Here is a 14,371-nt window from a genome sequence, read left to right as displayed (position 1 = left end):
CCAAAATAAATCATCTAACCACCCTGTCGGAAAAATCAACCAACACCGATACTGAATATATTTACGTGATTGTATTGTCATCAGAACTAAAGGAGTTTACCAAATTTGAGATTAATAGATCAACAGGAAAGGGATGAAATCCCAATTACTAGATTTGACCCAAAAACTAACAGTACAAGCTAAATAAAACCGATACAATGTAACTACATAAATAAACAGAAGCATATATGCAAAATATATTCAAAACAATACTAAAAATATACTTACGAAAAATATGGAAATATGCAGAAATGCAAAAAATATGCAAATATGCATATGCGTAAATCTTCTTAATTTTCAATGCAACGAACTTCTGTCTTAGTCCGGGATCTCTTGGACGCTAAACAAAAATAAGCACTTTCATAGAATTCCGATGTCTACTTATTATCTATACCAATTATATAAAGAAAGGTCCCATATTTTTATAAAACGTGGTCTGGCAAACGGCTTCACCGATTTTTTTTTTGAAATTTTGAACACGTTTTGGTTATAGGCTGATAATAATTTCGATATATCAAGGGAGCGTGGCATCTCCCGTATAAATCGAATTTTTGATACCGCATATCTCTGGAAGTTTTTGTGGTAGAGTCCTGGAACTTGGTATGGAGATCAATCCCATAAGACGGTTTCACACTGGAACATTTCTGCCAGCAATAGTAAACAAAGCTATTTTAACTCTCTATTCCATAAAATAACGATTCGTAGTTTTTAAGCAATATCTGGCGCGGGTTGTGGTACTCTGATTTTGATCAAAAGTGGGTCATAACTTATGACTCATAAGTTTTCTTAAATCATGTAGACAAATTTGGTTCATAGATCAAATCGTTTTTGACGACCCTGATTAATCTACATACGATCCGAGGAAGTCTCAAATAAAGAAATCAGTGTCAAATTTGCAAGATACAAAAGAATAGTCTTAAATGCAATTTAATGAATTTAATTTAATGAATTTAATAATGAACTGTTTTATTATTTAGTAATATTGCATACGTGAGTTAAATTAAGTAGGTTGTTTCCAAAAGTTTCTACTTTGCTGCATTTTAGTCAAGCATTTTTTGCTCTGGTTTAAGTCGAGTCAAATTATATTTAAGCCAACTTGAACAGATCATACATATGCCTGTATGTACATTTATTGATAGTTCAGTGCCATTATTTCTCTATGCTGCTTTAAAGGTATTCTACAATATCGCATTTAATGGAAATGTTCGGACAGCTCTGACCTACAACACTGCGACCCCGATAGTTGGGACTTTTTTCGGTGAGTAGCTTTCGGAATATGGGCAATATTGCCGTTTCTCCATCTAACAATTCCGTTTCGGAACTGGCACCATAAATTGACGACTCGGGCTTATTTCGATGCTTGCGTTGCTTTTCGGGCGCCACATTTGGGGAGGAGTGATGATGCGCAGCGTGCTGTATGTTTGTCTTGTTGAGTTTACGCTGTTGGATGCACTGCGTTGTTGGCGGCGTTGGTTCTCGTTCCCGCTCACTGTCTGTCTCACTTTGGCATACGGTGCCCTTTTGTGGCTTATGACGATGTTTATTGCGATTCTTTTCCGAAACCGAACGCTGTATGGGGGATGTGGTCTGGTCATAGGGAATGATATGGCTATGCTCCGAACAACGCTGTGGACTGGCATAGTTGCGTGGTGACTGGCGGGAATGCTGCTTGGCATGCGATAACGTATGTGTATCCCATAAGTCGCTTTGAGAGACTACAAAGTTGGATTTCAGCGCATTGGTACCGCGACGGTTTTCTAATGCCGTTGGTGCTGCAAATGAACACGAATGATTTCGAGACATTATGAATTTTGTAAAATACCGATACAAGTACTTACTTTTAATGACGTTATTACTCTTCGAATGCGGACCGTGTGGACAAGTGCCATTTAAGTCTGTGTTTGAATTTGAAATATTTGTTGCTGAATTCCTATGATTGTGGGAATACTTTGGATTGGCGGTTGGAGTCTGACTTCCGCTGTCGTAGTGCTGTTTTTTTGAAGAGTGAAATTTTTGATAAAAGTGCAAATTTAATGAAAATTTTGTCAAAAACATAATATAAATAACACAATAGACGCTGGGACTCGTAAACTTAATTATGGATCGTAGATTACGGATATGTATAACGCTTTTCCAGATCAATTAATTGTCATCAAGACATTGTAATTTTAAGTTTGAATGAATAACAAATTCTAACTTTAACATGGAACATATTACTCATACGCTATGCACGAGTATGACGAGTACGGCCATGTACGATATGGCGTATGAGTAACATTATTTCCTACTCCTATTTTATAAAAAAATATTGCACATTTTCAGTTGACCATTCACATTGATTTCTTTTTTGCAACAGAACAGGCTTTAATACAAATGAAAAACAATTACAATGGATATTTATTGTTTTATTTTTTTTTTTTTCCTTGTTAAAGTTTGAATTTTTATCATAAAATACCTTGGGGAAATTACCTGATCTGGAAAAACGGTATACGATTCCGAGATGTGGTTATCACAATCGAAACAAAAACCGCGAAGTCTGTTCTGCCTTTTCCAAATTGGATAGGGAAGCAAAGCGAATGGGTCTGGTGGTAAATGAGGACAAGACGAAGTATCTCCTGTCATCAAACAAACAGTCAGCACATTCAGGCCTTGGCACCCACGTCACTGTTGACAGTTACAATTTCGAGAAAGTAGAGAATTTCGTTTACTTGGGAACCAGCATTAACACCGATAATAATGTCAGCATTGAAATCCAACGTAGAATCACTCTTGCCAACAAGTGCTACTTTGGACTGAGTGGGCAATTCAGGAGCAAAGTCCTCTCAGGACGTACGAAAACCACGCTCTATAAGTCACTCATCATGCCCGTGCTGGTATATGACGCAGAAGCATGGACAATGACAACATCTGATGAGGCGAGTAACATCGACGGCGAGTACCGCAGACGATGGAACGATGAGCTGTATGAACTTTACAACGATATGGACATAGTGCAGCGAATTAAAACACAGCGGCTCCGCTGGCTTGGTCATGTCGTTCGAATGGACACCGACGTTCCAGCTCTGAAAGTATTCAACTCGGAACCCGCTGGTGGTAGCAGAGGCAGAGGGAGGCCCCCACTGCGATGGAAAGATCAGGTGGAGAAGGACTTGGATTCACTTGGCGTTTCCAATTGGCGTCAGTTGGCACAGAGGAGAAACGACTGGCGTGCTTTGCTGAACTCGGCCAAAATTGCTTAGGCGGTTACAGCGCCAAAAAAGAAGAAGAAGAAGCTTTTTTATGACTGAATTTCTTTATTCATTCTGAACGTTTGGAATAGACTTTTTTGTTTATTTATTCTTAAGAACGTTCCTGATGATATGTTGACGTACATATATCTCAAAAGTATTCTGTTTATTCCGGCTGTGAAATGGGATTATTTCGGAATGTATAAAGAAACGCAGCCTATATTTTCTCTCTGACGTCATGATTTATTGTAAAGGACTTTGTAATTTCATAGATATGATTAATTCCAAAAATTATTTCAAAACTTCAATGCAATGTAGAATAAAAATATGGATACCAAATGAATGACGAAATTTCATTAGAATTTAAAAAAATTACAATTTTTTGGATTCACAAGGACGAGTAGGCAATTTTTTAAACTGATAAAGTTAGAAGGACGAAATTCGAGGATGTTATCGAGTTTATATAAGTCCTTAACATATAATTTTTTCAAAAGCAAATATTGCGAAATTTCAAGGATAAAATTTTATTACTAACTGGTCCTTATGTACCAATAAATTGAATCTGATTAGATTCTACAGATTTTCCTATTTAATTTGCTACCCATTTTTCTTCTTTAAGCACATTTAACTGAATTTTTTAAATAATGTTTGGATTACTGACGTCAGAGTGAAAACCTAAAAACGCCATTTTACTATATTTGGCCCATGGTTTCGCGAATATATTATTTTGGTGTGTAAAATTTACTATTGCACGGTGTTGTATATATAATGAGCTAGACATTTATAAAAAAAAAATATTAATTATTAAATAAAAAAAGAAATATAGCCAATACTGGTCAAGAAAATGAAGTTTTTATTATTGCCATCAATGGAAATTACAAATCCCGAAAATCCCGGGATTATTTGTCAAATATGCCGTAATTTTTGGGACCTAAACAAGGCCTGGATCCCGAGACTATCATTCCTAATACAGATCCATAATCTACGACCCAATATTAAGTTTACGAGTTTCAGCCTTTTTTGGGTAATTTCAAAACAAAAGATTTTCCCTACAGTGAACTCCTAATACATACATATATGTATGTATGCATGCATGTACATATATATAGCCTACCCTAGATGCCACTGATTGTCGACGCTCTCGAAGTTGTGACTCTTCACTTCGTTTTATATTATTGCACTCTTGTTTTTTCATCCCAGGAATGGGATCGGTCTGTGCCGAAACGGAGTTTCGTTTCTCAGCTGGTCGGCGGTAAGATAAATCGTCGTGCTTTACAGATTGTAAAGGTGGCTGTTGTTGTTGTAGTTGTTGCTGTAATTGCTGCTGAATCGGTTGCATTGACTGGATGTGCGACGGCTTCTGATGTTTTAGCGATCCAGATACTAGTCCGGTGGGGGTGGGTTGCATGCCACCGTCTTGGATTTGTGTTAGCGGTTTTAAAGATTTCTTTTTGCTAAGCATATTAAAAATCGTTCAGAAAGAGATCGACATATATAGGTACATATACATATGTATATGTATTTAACAGAAGCTTACGGTGGTAATGATGGTGCAATTGTGGTGGATTGTACGGATACCATTGAACTATCCATCTCTACGTGGGTAGAAGTTACGCTGTCCACCGATGTCAGCTCGGTTACTTCTGTATTAATTTTTTGGATTTAGTTATTTTAAATACTTATGGAATTAATTGTTGTGTGCATATGTATGTTTGCATCAAGGCATATCAAACAGGTAGAACCATTCGAGCAAAAACAACATTTGCGTGTATTTTATTGTTGCTTCTGGTATCGAAAATGTCAAAAACTGTTCTGAAATACAAAAAATTTGTTTGCTTCTCTATCCATCCTTTGCAAGGCCCAGTAATCAGCGTTGTGCTACTGAGTTGGGCGAACGTTCCAAAAGCTGCTATTCAATCACTTGGTTTGTATGGAAAAAGATTTCACATGCAAATAGATTTTAACAATTTATGCCCTGTATGCAGCTCTCAAGAAAACGGTCAAGGAAAAATTGCCATTATTCCGTGTGTGTGTCCAAGGAATTTTGACATTTTTGATACTTCTTAGCCTGTTGCCTCACTCTTTCCTCAAGAAATAATGGAGCGGGCATATATTTCTGTTGCAAACCTGGGTTGCCTTGTGCTCTTTTTTTCACAAAAAACTTTAGAAAACCATAGTAGAAAGTGTAGTAAATTCCTTAAGAACTGCATACTGCCTTAAGGAAATTTGACTGAAGAAAATTTCTTAGTCATTTCTTGTACGTCATTTTATATGGAGTTTTTGCGTTTCTTGAGAGCTGCATACAGGCCTTTAGAATTTTTGTAAGAAAAAATTTTAAACATTTGACATTTTCGAGAATTGAAAAAAAATCAAATCAGCCGATCTAGTGATACTACCTGTTAAAGTGTCGTTAACATCGAAAACAATGTACATATCGCACACCGTCTTCAAAAGAGTCACAACTCAAAATTTGGCATTTTTAAAAAGATACGCTAAAAATGTACACAGAGCTTTTATTTACCTTTCAGCAAACGCTGGATCAAATTTTTGTTATAACTTCTTGAAAAACCAAAGGTAGAGTCGTCCTTGCCCTTATGATTCGCATGGGCTACGAAATAGTTTTTCGCATTTTCTGAAGAGCGTATTATTTTGAGTTGTGACTCTTTTGAAGAGGGTGTGAGATATGTACAAATCAATTAAATTTTTATTTTAAATTTTCAAATTGGGACTAAAGCTTTTTATTAATAAAAAAAAGAATAATTTGCAAATACTTATATCGCTTATTCGAACTAACCTAGAAAAACGCCTTTGGGACGATGTTTTTTGTTGCACAGTGTACTTAGGCTTCTACAAGTTTTGACCCATTTTTTTCTTTATTTATTAGTAATATATTTAAAAAAATATATATAGTTTATACTATACCGAAAACCAGATCACTCAAAGTTTTAACACTTGGACAGAATGGATTAATTCAAAAAAAAAAAATAAAACTTTGTAAAAATGTGAAGCTCACCAATATTTTTGGCAAACTTTAAATATGTTGAGTTTTATTGAAATAAATTACACTTAACTTTACACGCGGAAATTTCATACAATTCTGTTACCACTATTTAAAATCTTAATTTAATATGTTTTAAGAGGGGTTTATAATGCCGTAAATCGGATCTTTAATAATGCATAAATGATCGAATGTTATTTGTCAAAGACCTGTTTATCATAATAAAAGCATAGAAACGCCTAGAGAAGTTGAATGGGAGAAACTTTTAGATTAAACCTCACCTCAGCTTAGATTAAAGCGCACCCGTTCCCGTGTAAGTTTTCCGTAAAAAAGTAGAAAAAAAAATTACCTGTTGTGCTGGGCATTTCCCGACGCACCGGTGGTGCCGACAATCTAGCTGTATCGTTAAGAATGGGTTCAGTGTCACCGCCGATACTACCCGTACATGTGACGCCATCAATCCACTTGCGCGCTTCTGGGCCGATCTTGCGTATAAGAGCTTGCAGCTCATTCTCTTTCTCCATGAGAATTTTTCGGAAACGACAATTCGTATTTTTCACGTCACGCAAACGTTGTTCCAATTCACAAACGGAAGAATCTCGTCGATTCTTCGACATTGGACGCAAAGTGGCGCGTACGCGTTTATCTACGACACCTTGTGGATTGCGCTTCAGTTCGACCAACTTGTGTACGTCAGACGAAAAAAGAAAATGTAATCAGATTAATTGGAATAAAATACATGGAGTGAATTGCCATCAATATTGAAAGTTTTGAAATTGTTGTAACTATGCAAATAATAGTGCCAAACACAAACTAACTAAAAGCGATAGAGTTAATGTTAAGCAAGAATTAAGAGTAATTAATCAGCGAAACGATTTTGAAACAACATATACACATACAAATTATTGGGCCCACATACATCCATACATATATATGTACATATGTACATATCGTGATACTGTAAAACGTTTGTGGTACATTATTAGTTCTTGTGCTGAAATTATAAAAAAAAAAAATCAAGCATTTTCAGAAAGTAGTGCCAAAAAGGTACCCTTATTTTGCAGTTTTTCTAGATCAAACCTTTTACGGTTTCCGCCATTTCGGATCTGCCATTTTGAATTTTTAAAAACTGCCTTCAGATTCATAATCAGTAATCGCAAAAACCCTTGGATACGAAGTATAAAAAATCACAAGGGTTGTTTTGCACCATGGAGACAGTAACTGCAAAATAGGGTAGTTATTTGGGTCACTACTTTCCAAAATGCTCAGTTTTTTCATGGGTGCAAAAAAGTTTAACTTTGTCGGACAATGTTATCTGTATATGGACGCATCTGTGATTCTCTCTACAATCACAAAGCAAAGACAAAACTTTCCACCCCGGCCCAATGAAGCTCAGCGATAAATACAAATGTTCAGATAAGGCTCGCAGATCATCTAAGCACAAGAGGTAATAATAAACGTTTGCAGTATCACCGACGATATGTTTTTATACATACATATGTATTTGTATAAATATATGCTATACACTTAAAATCCTGTGTTATATCTTTAGCAAATAATTAATGATTTTTGGTGAACCTTAATTTACTTACGTTAGGGTGGTACGATAGAGTAATAAGAACTGAGATCTGGTGGGTAAGTTCGAGAACGGGGTTCTTAAAGTTAATGAACTTTTGAACAAAGAAATAAATTGTCTCCTTGGGACACATATAAGGAAAAATGTAAAAAGGCAACCTCTACGTTCGGCAAAAAAAAAATAAAAATCTTTCGAGTTTGCCTAGCGAAAATACTTTAGACTCAGGGGTGTACGGCGAACTTTTTTTCTGTACGGTGTAAACTACATATGAGTAATCCACTTGCAAACAACGTTATGTGATTTTATAGTACTTAGTAAGCCATAAATTAAAAAAAATACTACGACAACAAGTAACATCTAAATGAATCTTTTTTTTTTGTATTATTATTATTTGTATTTTGTATTTGATAAATAAGAGCCTAATAACATTATAACATAATATGATATAACATAACATAACATAACCTTAATAGTCATAAGACCTAAAGCAGATTTCTAAATTCATCAGAAGATGGAGACTTTGAAAGTTTGTAAAAAGGTGTGTTAGCGACTTTTACCAGCGTAGTTGAAATTTGATGCTATTTTTTCAGAATATAGAAAGATTTTGCAATTGTGTTGTTAGTGGACATAAAACTACTTTAAATACTGGTACAAACTGGTACCCACCATAAACTGGAAATCTAAAAAATTTTACATATTTAGCGCACTTTGCAAGTGGACTACTCTTATGTTCTAAATATGTACAATATGTCAATTTTATTTTGGAGAACAGTTCCAGAAAATAATTTATGTATTTGGAAAGCTTTTTCTGGTAAGTTAATTATATGATCGACCAGTGTTTTTTTTTAGGATTATTGTTGCTTCAAGACCAAAGGATCTGAGAAGAGGAGCTAATAACAAACTTTTTACTTTTACATGGGGACTGGCCTGGTCTAATTTTTTTACATATGTATATGTATTTACATAGTTAAATACATATCGTTACCGTAATATAGAAATACCCTATCTCACATCGCTACTGACATACAAAAATCGATAGATAACTAACTAAAAATCCAAAATTCATCTTTTGATTGACACATTTTATGCAATGAAAAATTTTAGTTAGTTATGGTAGCGATGTGTATGCATGTACGTGTGTACGTTCATACATAAAATTGAAATTTTTTCGTAAGTATATTATTATAATTAAGCTACTATTGCTTGTGACCACAGATATGTATGTACATTGTACATATGAATGTCTTACTACGAACGCCAGTGTATGTATAAGGATACATATTTTGTAGTATTGCTTTTTCAAGAAAGACTGGGCACAGTATGCCTCGGTGTAAATACAGCCATAGATTTCAAATATGACATATAGGAATAATTAAATGTCTAAAAATTTTATAAATTTAAATGTGTATAGCATATACCATATATAGGTTCTTAACCAAATTATTATTTTATGCCCATAAATATACAAAATTTTAAATTTAAAAACAGCTACAAAAACTACAAAACTTCCTTACTACCAGTCTTACTTTCGGTACGAACACCAAACACAAAGTTGCTGTCGTACAAAAAATTATAAAAAATGAGAGTAAGACAAAAACTAAATCCTTGCGATCGGAGAGAACCAACGAAATGGCGGCGCCGGCAATGCATGTGATGAAGACGTTATAAACCGAAAACCCAATGTGTTTCGAATCATTCAGAGCTGGAATTGATACGTGACGTGTCTCCCAAGCTAGAAAAGCGCCAAATACCTTAAAAGTATAAAAATAAAAGATGTTTGCCTTAATAAGGGGCTAATGAACTCCAAAACTTCATATATCATCAGGCTAACGCTTACCAATAGCAAACCCTTATAGGCATATATTATGATAACAAATATTGTCATATGCTGCGATTGGCAGTACTCGTTTTCGGGTATAACCAGTACATCGTCCATTGCCTCGTGATGCTTGAAAATTAAAATAAATTAAAATAACAACAATGTAAGTATTTAGAAATATTTAGTCACATCGAACTTCAAAGTTAACAAAAATCCAAAAATAACAGTTATTCTTGATGAAGAAAATAAAAATCATGAAAATTGTGAGGACTAATAACAGTAGAAAAAGATTTGCCGACATAAGCTATTATGTTTGTCCGTAAAAGATAGACTTAAGTTTTTCTTCCAAAAAAAGGATCATAAACGTTTGCGTCCCTAAATATTTTGAAGTTAAAACTATAATTATGGTCAAATACGCTCGGTATTGTTTCTTACCCTTGGCTCTAATTGTTTTGTGTCACGGTAGAATGGATCGGCCACTTGCCATGTCGTTATAATGGCAATATCAATAAATAATAAAATGCCCACTACCATAAACAATTGATAGTCCTTGATCACTTTTTTATTCAGCTTCAGATCAGTGAAAATAGAATGTACACGCCAAGTTTTAGAAAACATCGCCCCAAATGCTAGACTGAAGCCCGCCATCAGTATCCACGCTCGAGCTGTGCATATATAGGGAAACGCTGCCACGCTACTTAAGGTTGTGTCCAAGCCCAAAAATATAACGCTCATGTAGGTAAGTATGCAGCCAATTATGATAAGATTGTTTAGATGTGGACTTGACATTTTTATGTATCTGCAGAAGGAACGTTAGATAACAGCGGCGATAGTAGTTAGCATTAAAAAAATAACTTAGTCTAAACATTCAAATACGCACCGTTGATTTCGATACTTTATATTAAAAGCCAAGAAAACACACGCCACAATGATTCCAATCACAGATGCACTGGCCGAAACTATGTAAATTGTTATGTTCACCTGGCTGTGCTCAATATAGATTAGTGTCCGGTCCTTGGGTGGAGTTTTACCAACCTGAGAAATGTACGTACAACTCAATTATTTTGGCTCCAATCAAAAATTAATAGACTCGATTTTGTCTTGATGAAGTGAGCGTCAGACCCAATATGTTGCTGTGTATCTTTTTTATTGGCGTGGCGACAAATAACTGTTATACAGTTTTTTCTTTTGAGAAATTAAAGCGTCCTCTATAGATTTTGCGAAGAGAGTATTTTATTGTAATTTTCCACAGATTTTACTTTAGTTGTATTAATTAGTTTTTAAATATTAATCCTTATTTACATTTGCCAACAGAGTAAACTTTGAGAGAAAAGTTCATTTGACACGCAAGTCTTCATCAGTTCTTCCATATCTTCTCTAACCATAGGCTAATTTTCTCCATTTTGAGTCCCTTATATCCCCTTTTCTGTCCAACATAAGGCCTCATACTCAGAAATTTAATAGATTCGGAATTGGTGACTAGGACGGTCATTCATTCAAAGAAACTTCAAACTCTTTAACCATATTAGGGGATGCCAAAGCATATTGAACAGCAGTGGAATCTGATAATCGCTACGCTAATTTTTTTGCAAAGCAACACTGGAATGCATTGAGTTCATAAACGCCATTGTCTTATTTTTGACAATGCCGTGAGTTCATTATTGCATGTTAACTCTTTTCAATGCGTAACAGTGTTCGAATTTGTACGTTTGGCGGCTAAAATGACAGACATATTTTTTGCTTCGACCAATATATATATAGGCATACATATTTTGTCAAAAAAGCATATTTAATTGTATTTTTTATTAAACGCCGTTTGTCAAGAACGAACGAATCATTCCACAATTGCAAGAGCATTTGATGATTCCAACCAACTATTGGGTACTGATTTCGAAAAGTCGCAAATTATTTTATATGTCACTGACGTAGCTCCATATATCGAGCTCTAACCGCAAAAAAAAACGTAACCCACGTTTTTTTTTTTCAAAATTTTCTTTTTCATGCAGAATTGCATCTAAATGCTCTAGTGGCACATCTGAACCAGAAGAAAGTTTTTTAAAAATATGTCGTTTACGTTTTTTTGGCGGTTAGGGCTCGATATGGTAAAATCAGCAAAGGCGCTGAAGGTATTTTTCCCAAAGTTACTGTTTGGCACGTGATCACCGAGTGGCCGATGATGTAAGAGCTCGCTTCAGTGATGGTGACGATCATGATAAAAATATAGTAAGGTAGAACCGCTGAGAGTCACTTTTAAAATTCTTGACGTTTCCAAACATTTTAATTTTTAAATTTACTCACAAACTCACACACACATTTTCATTTTCAATCTCAAGCAACAACAATTTCGAACAATTTCAATTTTTTATTTTCACTTTTATATGATTTCAAAATGTTGGCAAACTACAAAAAAAAAAATCATGGCCGACAAATTGAGAGAACGGTTCTACCTTGCTATGTTTTTATCATGGTGACGATTTAATATCGAATGGGAAAAAATATTTTTAAAATCTGTTAGAGCACGTTGAAACTTTTAAGAATATGTATTCCAATATCGCTCTTCCGCCACAGCCAATATTATCGAGATGGGGAACTTGGTTAGAGGCGGAAAGATATTATTGCCTACATTTTAAGGAATTTCAAACCTTTCTTCAATATTGAAGGAGAAAAAAGCAATAGCTCCAAATTCGATTGAATCCAGGTTTAGCCTATATCAATGCACAGTACAGCTTCTTGTCGGAAATAATAACTTAATTGAAAGGAAAAAAAATCATTAGCTGCACTTAAGGGAATAATATCTGGTATGTTAAGTGGCTTGCTTCAAGTACGCCCCAATCATCAGTGTTGACGTATTTAGAAAGAACGTTCTCCTTATGCAAAACATTTTTGCGGCTAAATAGGTGAAGCTTTAACATTGAAAATTTTAAAGAACTACATATTCATCTTCTTTGCCAATAAACCCTGAACAAAGCAAATAAAAAAAATTGGAAAATAAATATGTACTTTTAATTTATTGTAAATGAATTTTTGATAAATGTATATTAAATTAATTTTGAGTTTCTTGTGGCACTAAAAATTACAATATATCCTTGTGTAAATTATAAACTTGTACGAAAATATGAAAAGTAAAAAATTATAAAAGCAAAACAAATGCTAGAAGTCTTTTTGAATATTTTGTTTGTTCTTAGAGCATATTTAAAGTTTTTAGTGCAAATTATATGCGCATAATTTAGATTTTTTTAGTGCATAAAAAACTAGGGCCTACTAATGTGGCTCTGACTAAAATATTTCGTTTAAAGTACGTCAACTTCAAGGGTCTTTTTTCTGTGTATTATTCAGTTTATACAAAATTCGGGAATTTGATAATGGATAAATTGCCTTTCGAACTACACCAATAACGGTATATTTGGGACAATACAATTTTTGATATTCGCGCGCCCGCGCACCACTGTGCGTAGGGTAAAATGGGGACTTTGTAATGACAACAATTTAACTTCAAGCTTACCCATCTGACCGGTTTTCCAAGAGTCAAATCCAAATGGCTTAATTGCGAATGATATTCACCGATTTTCTCTGCTTGACCTAATTGGAATTGGGTGATAAGAATATTTGCCTTCCGCTCATTGTTATAAAATCGCACAGGACCCTAAGGACAAAAATACAATAAGATTTTTTGCAAGGGACAAGGTACTAAAAATGCTTAGCGCAGAATTCTACTTTATTGCTTTTATTTACAAGCTGGCTACGGAAATTCGGGCTATTCATTTTATTGTCCTTACCGTGACCCCTTCGAACGAGGTATTCCTCAGCGCTTCCAAAAACACAAGCTCCCAATCCTTCACACGGTAATCGAAGTGTGTTAGGAAATCTTCGCGCTTCTGTGCGACGTATTGAATAGCTAGCGCAGCTGCCCAGATTCCATCGTAGGTGTAACCATGAAAGCGGGAATATTCTGTGCCCCGCAAGCTATCATATTCCGAAAGATACTCATCTGCAGTCTATGTTTCGGAAAAAAATTAGATTAGTTCGGGCATCTAACACTTTAGTATTAAGACAGACTTACAATTCCAGCAATGGTTATATCACCACTAGTAGACAAAGGGAGCAGGTCAACGAGAATGGTGCCTTCTAGGGCAGTTGAAATCTCTTCTACAGTGCACTCAGTGTCAAGTGTAGCATTCCACCACTCTGTTGAATAAGTCGCCATTATAAGCCACTGATAAGCACGACCATACATTTCCAATCTGAGGAGAAGAATCAAAAACGAAGAGGAAGCGAATGGTAAAAAAAAAACTTCGAAATAAAGCTTATGGTAAGCATATGACACTTTGGTTATGTACATATGTATGTGTATTTAAAGGTTTTCTAAAATTTGACACTCCCACCCACAGGGATGGTTTATGAAAGCAGAAGAAAAAGGGGAAGAATTCAATCACACTTCCCAAAATGGGAGCTAAATTCCATAAAAAGGTGTGGATAATAGTAAATGGTCGTATTTTAAAAAGAAAACGAATTTGATTTAATTATTTAATTTAAACAAGCTTATTTACATCGAATATAATCCCTGATTGTTATTAAAAATAAATATTTCTATATATATACCAAACTTGCGCATAACTCGAGCTTTGTTTTTTGTTGTATTTGTTTGCCAGATGATGGATATGAAGAAGCTATTTGTTTGTGGAAAATATGCAATATTTATTTAAAAAAAAAAA

At 34.8% G+C, this 14,371-nt stretch overlaps 1 protein-coding gene across 3 annotated transcripts in view; it reads right to left on the bottom strand.

Moving 5' to 3' along the window:
- Positions 1-962: 962 nt before the first annotated feature.
- The window catches only part of LOC118736862 (gamma-aminobutyric acid type B receptor subunit 2), a 51,624-nt gene continuing 38,215 nt past the window's right edge, over positions 963-14,371 (bottom strand). The window contains exons 5-17 of one of the 3 annotated variants that reach the window (XM_036466953.1): positions 13,720-13,900; positions 13,436-13,654; positions 13,162-13,302; positions 10,540-10,694; positions 10,095-10,458; positions 9,678-9,788; positions 9,367-9,591; positions 6,614-6,947; positions 5,788-5,928; positions 4,804-4,909; positions 4,381-4,720; positions 1,878-2,028; positions 963-1,811 (exon numbers count right to left, since the gene is read on the bottom strand). In XM_036466953.1, coding sequence (XP_036322846.1) covers positions 1,207-1,811; positions 1,878-2,028; positions 4,381-4,720; positions 4,804-4,909; positions 5,788-5,928; positions 6,614-6,947; positions 9,367-9,591; positions 9,678-9,788; positions 10,095-10,458; positions 10,540-10,694; positions 13,162-13,302; positions 13,436-13,654; positions 13,720-13,900 — 3,073 coding nt within the window. In that variant the 3' untranslated portion in view covers positions 963-1,206. Of the gene's footprint in view, positions 1,812-1,877; positions 2,029-4,380; positions 4,721-4,803; positions 4,910-5,787; positions 5,929-6,613; positions 6,948-9,354; positions 9,592-9,677; positions 9,789-10,094; positions 10,459-10,539; positions 10,695-13,161; positions 13,303-13,435; positions 13,655-13,719; positions 13,901-14,371 lie in introns of all 3 variants that reach the window. The other 2 variants (XM_036466955.1, XM_036466956.1) reach the window with 2 other exon arrangements.

Source organism: Rhagoletis pomonella, unplaced genomic scaffold (assembly GCF_013731165.1).
Source record: "Rhagoletis pomonella isolate Grant_MI unplaced genomic scaffold, Rhpom_1.0 Rhpom_scaffold_00004, whole genome shotgun sequence".
Taxonomy (NCBI): Eukaryota; Metazoa; Arthropoda; class Insecta; order Diptera; family Tephritidae; genus Rhagoletis; species Rhagoletis pomonella.
Note: the sequence above shows the minus strand (reverse complement) of the source record. Positions and strands in the feature narration are given on the sequence as shown.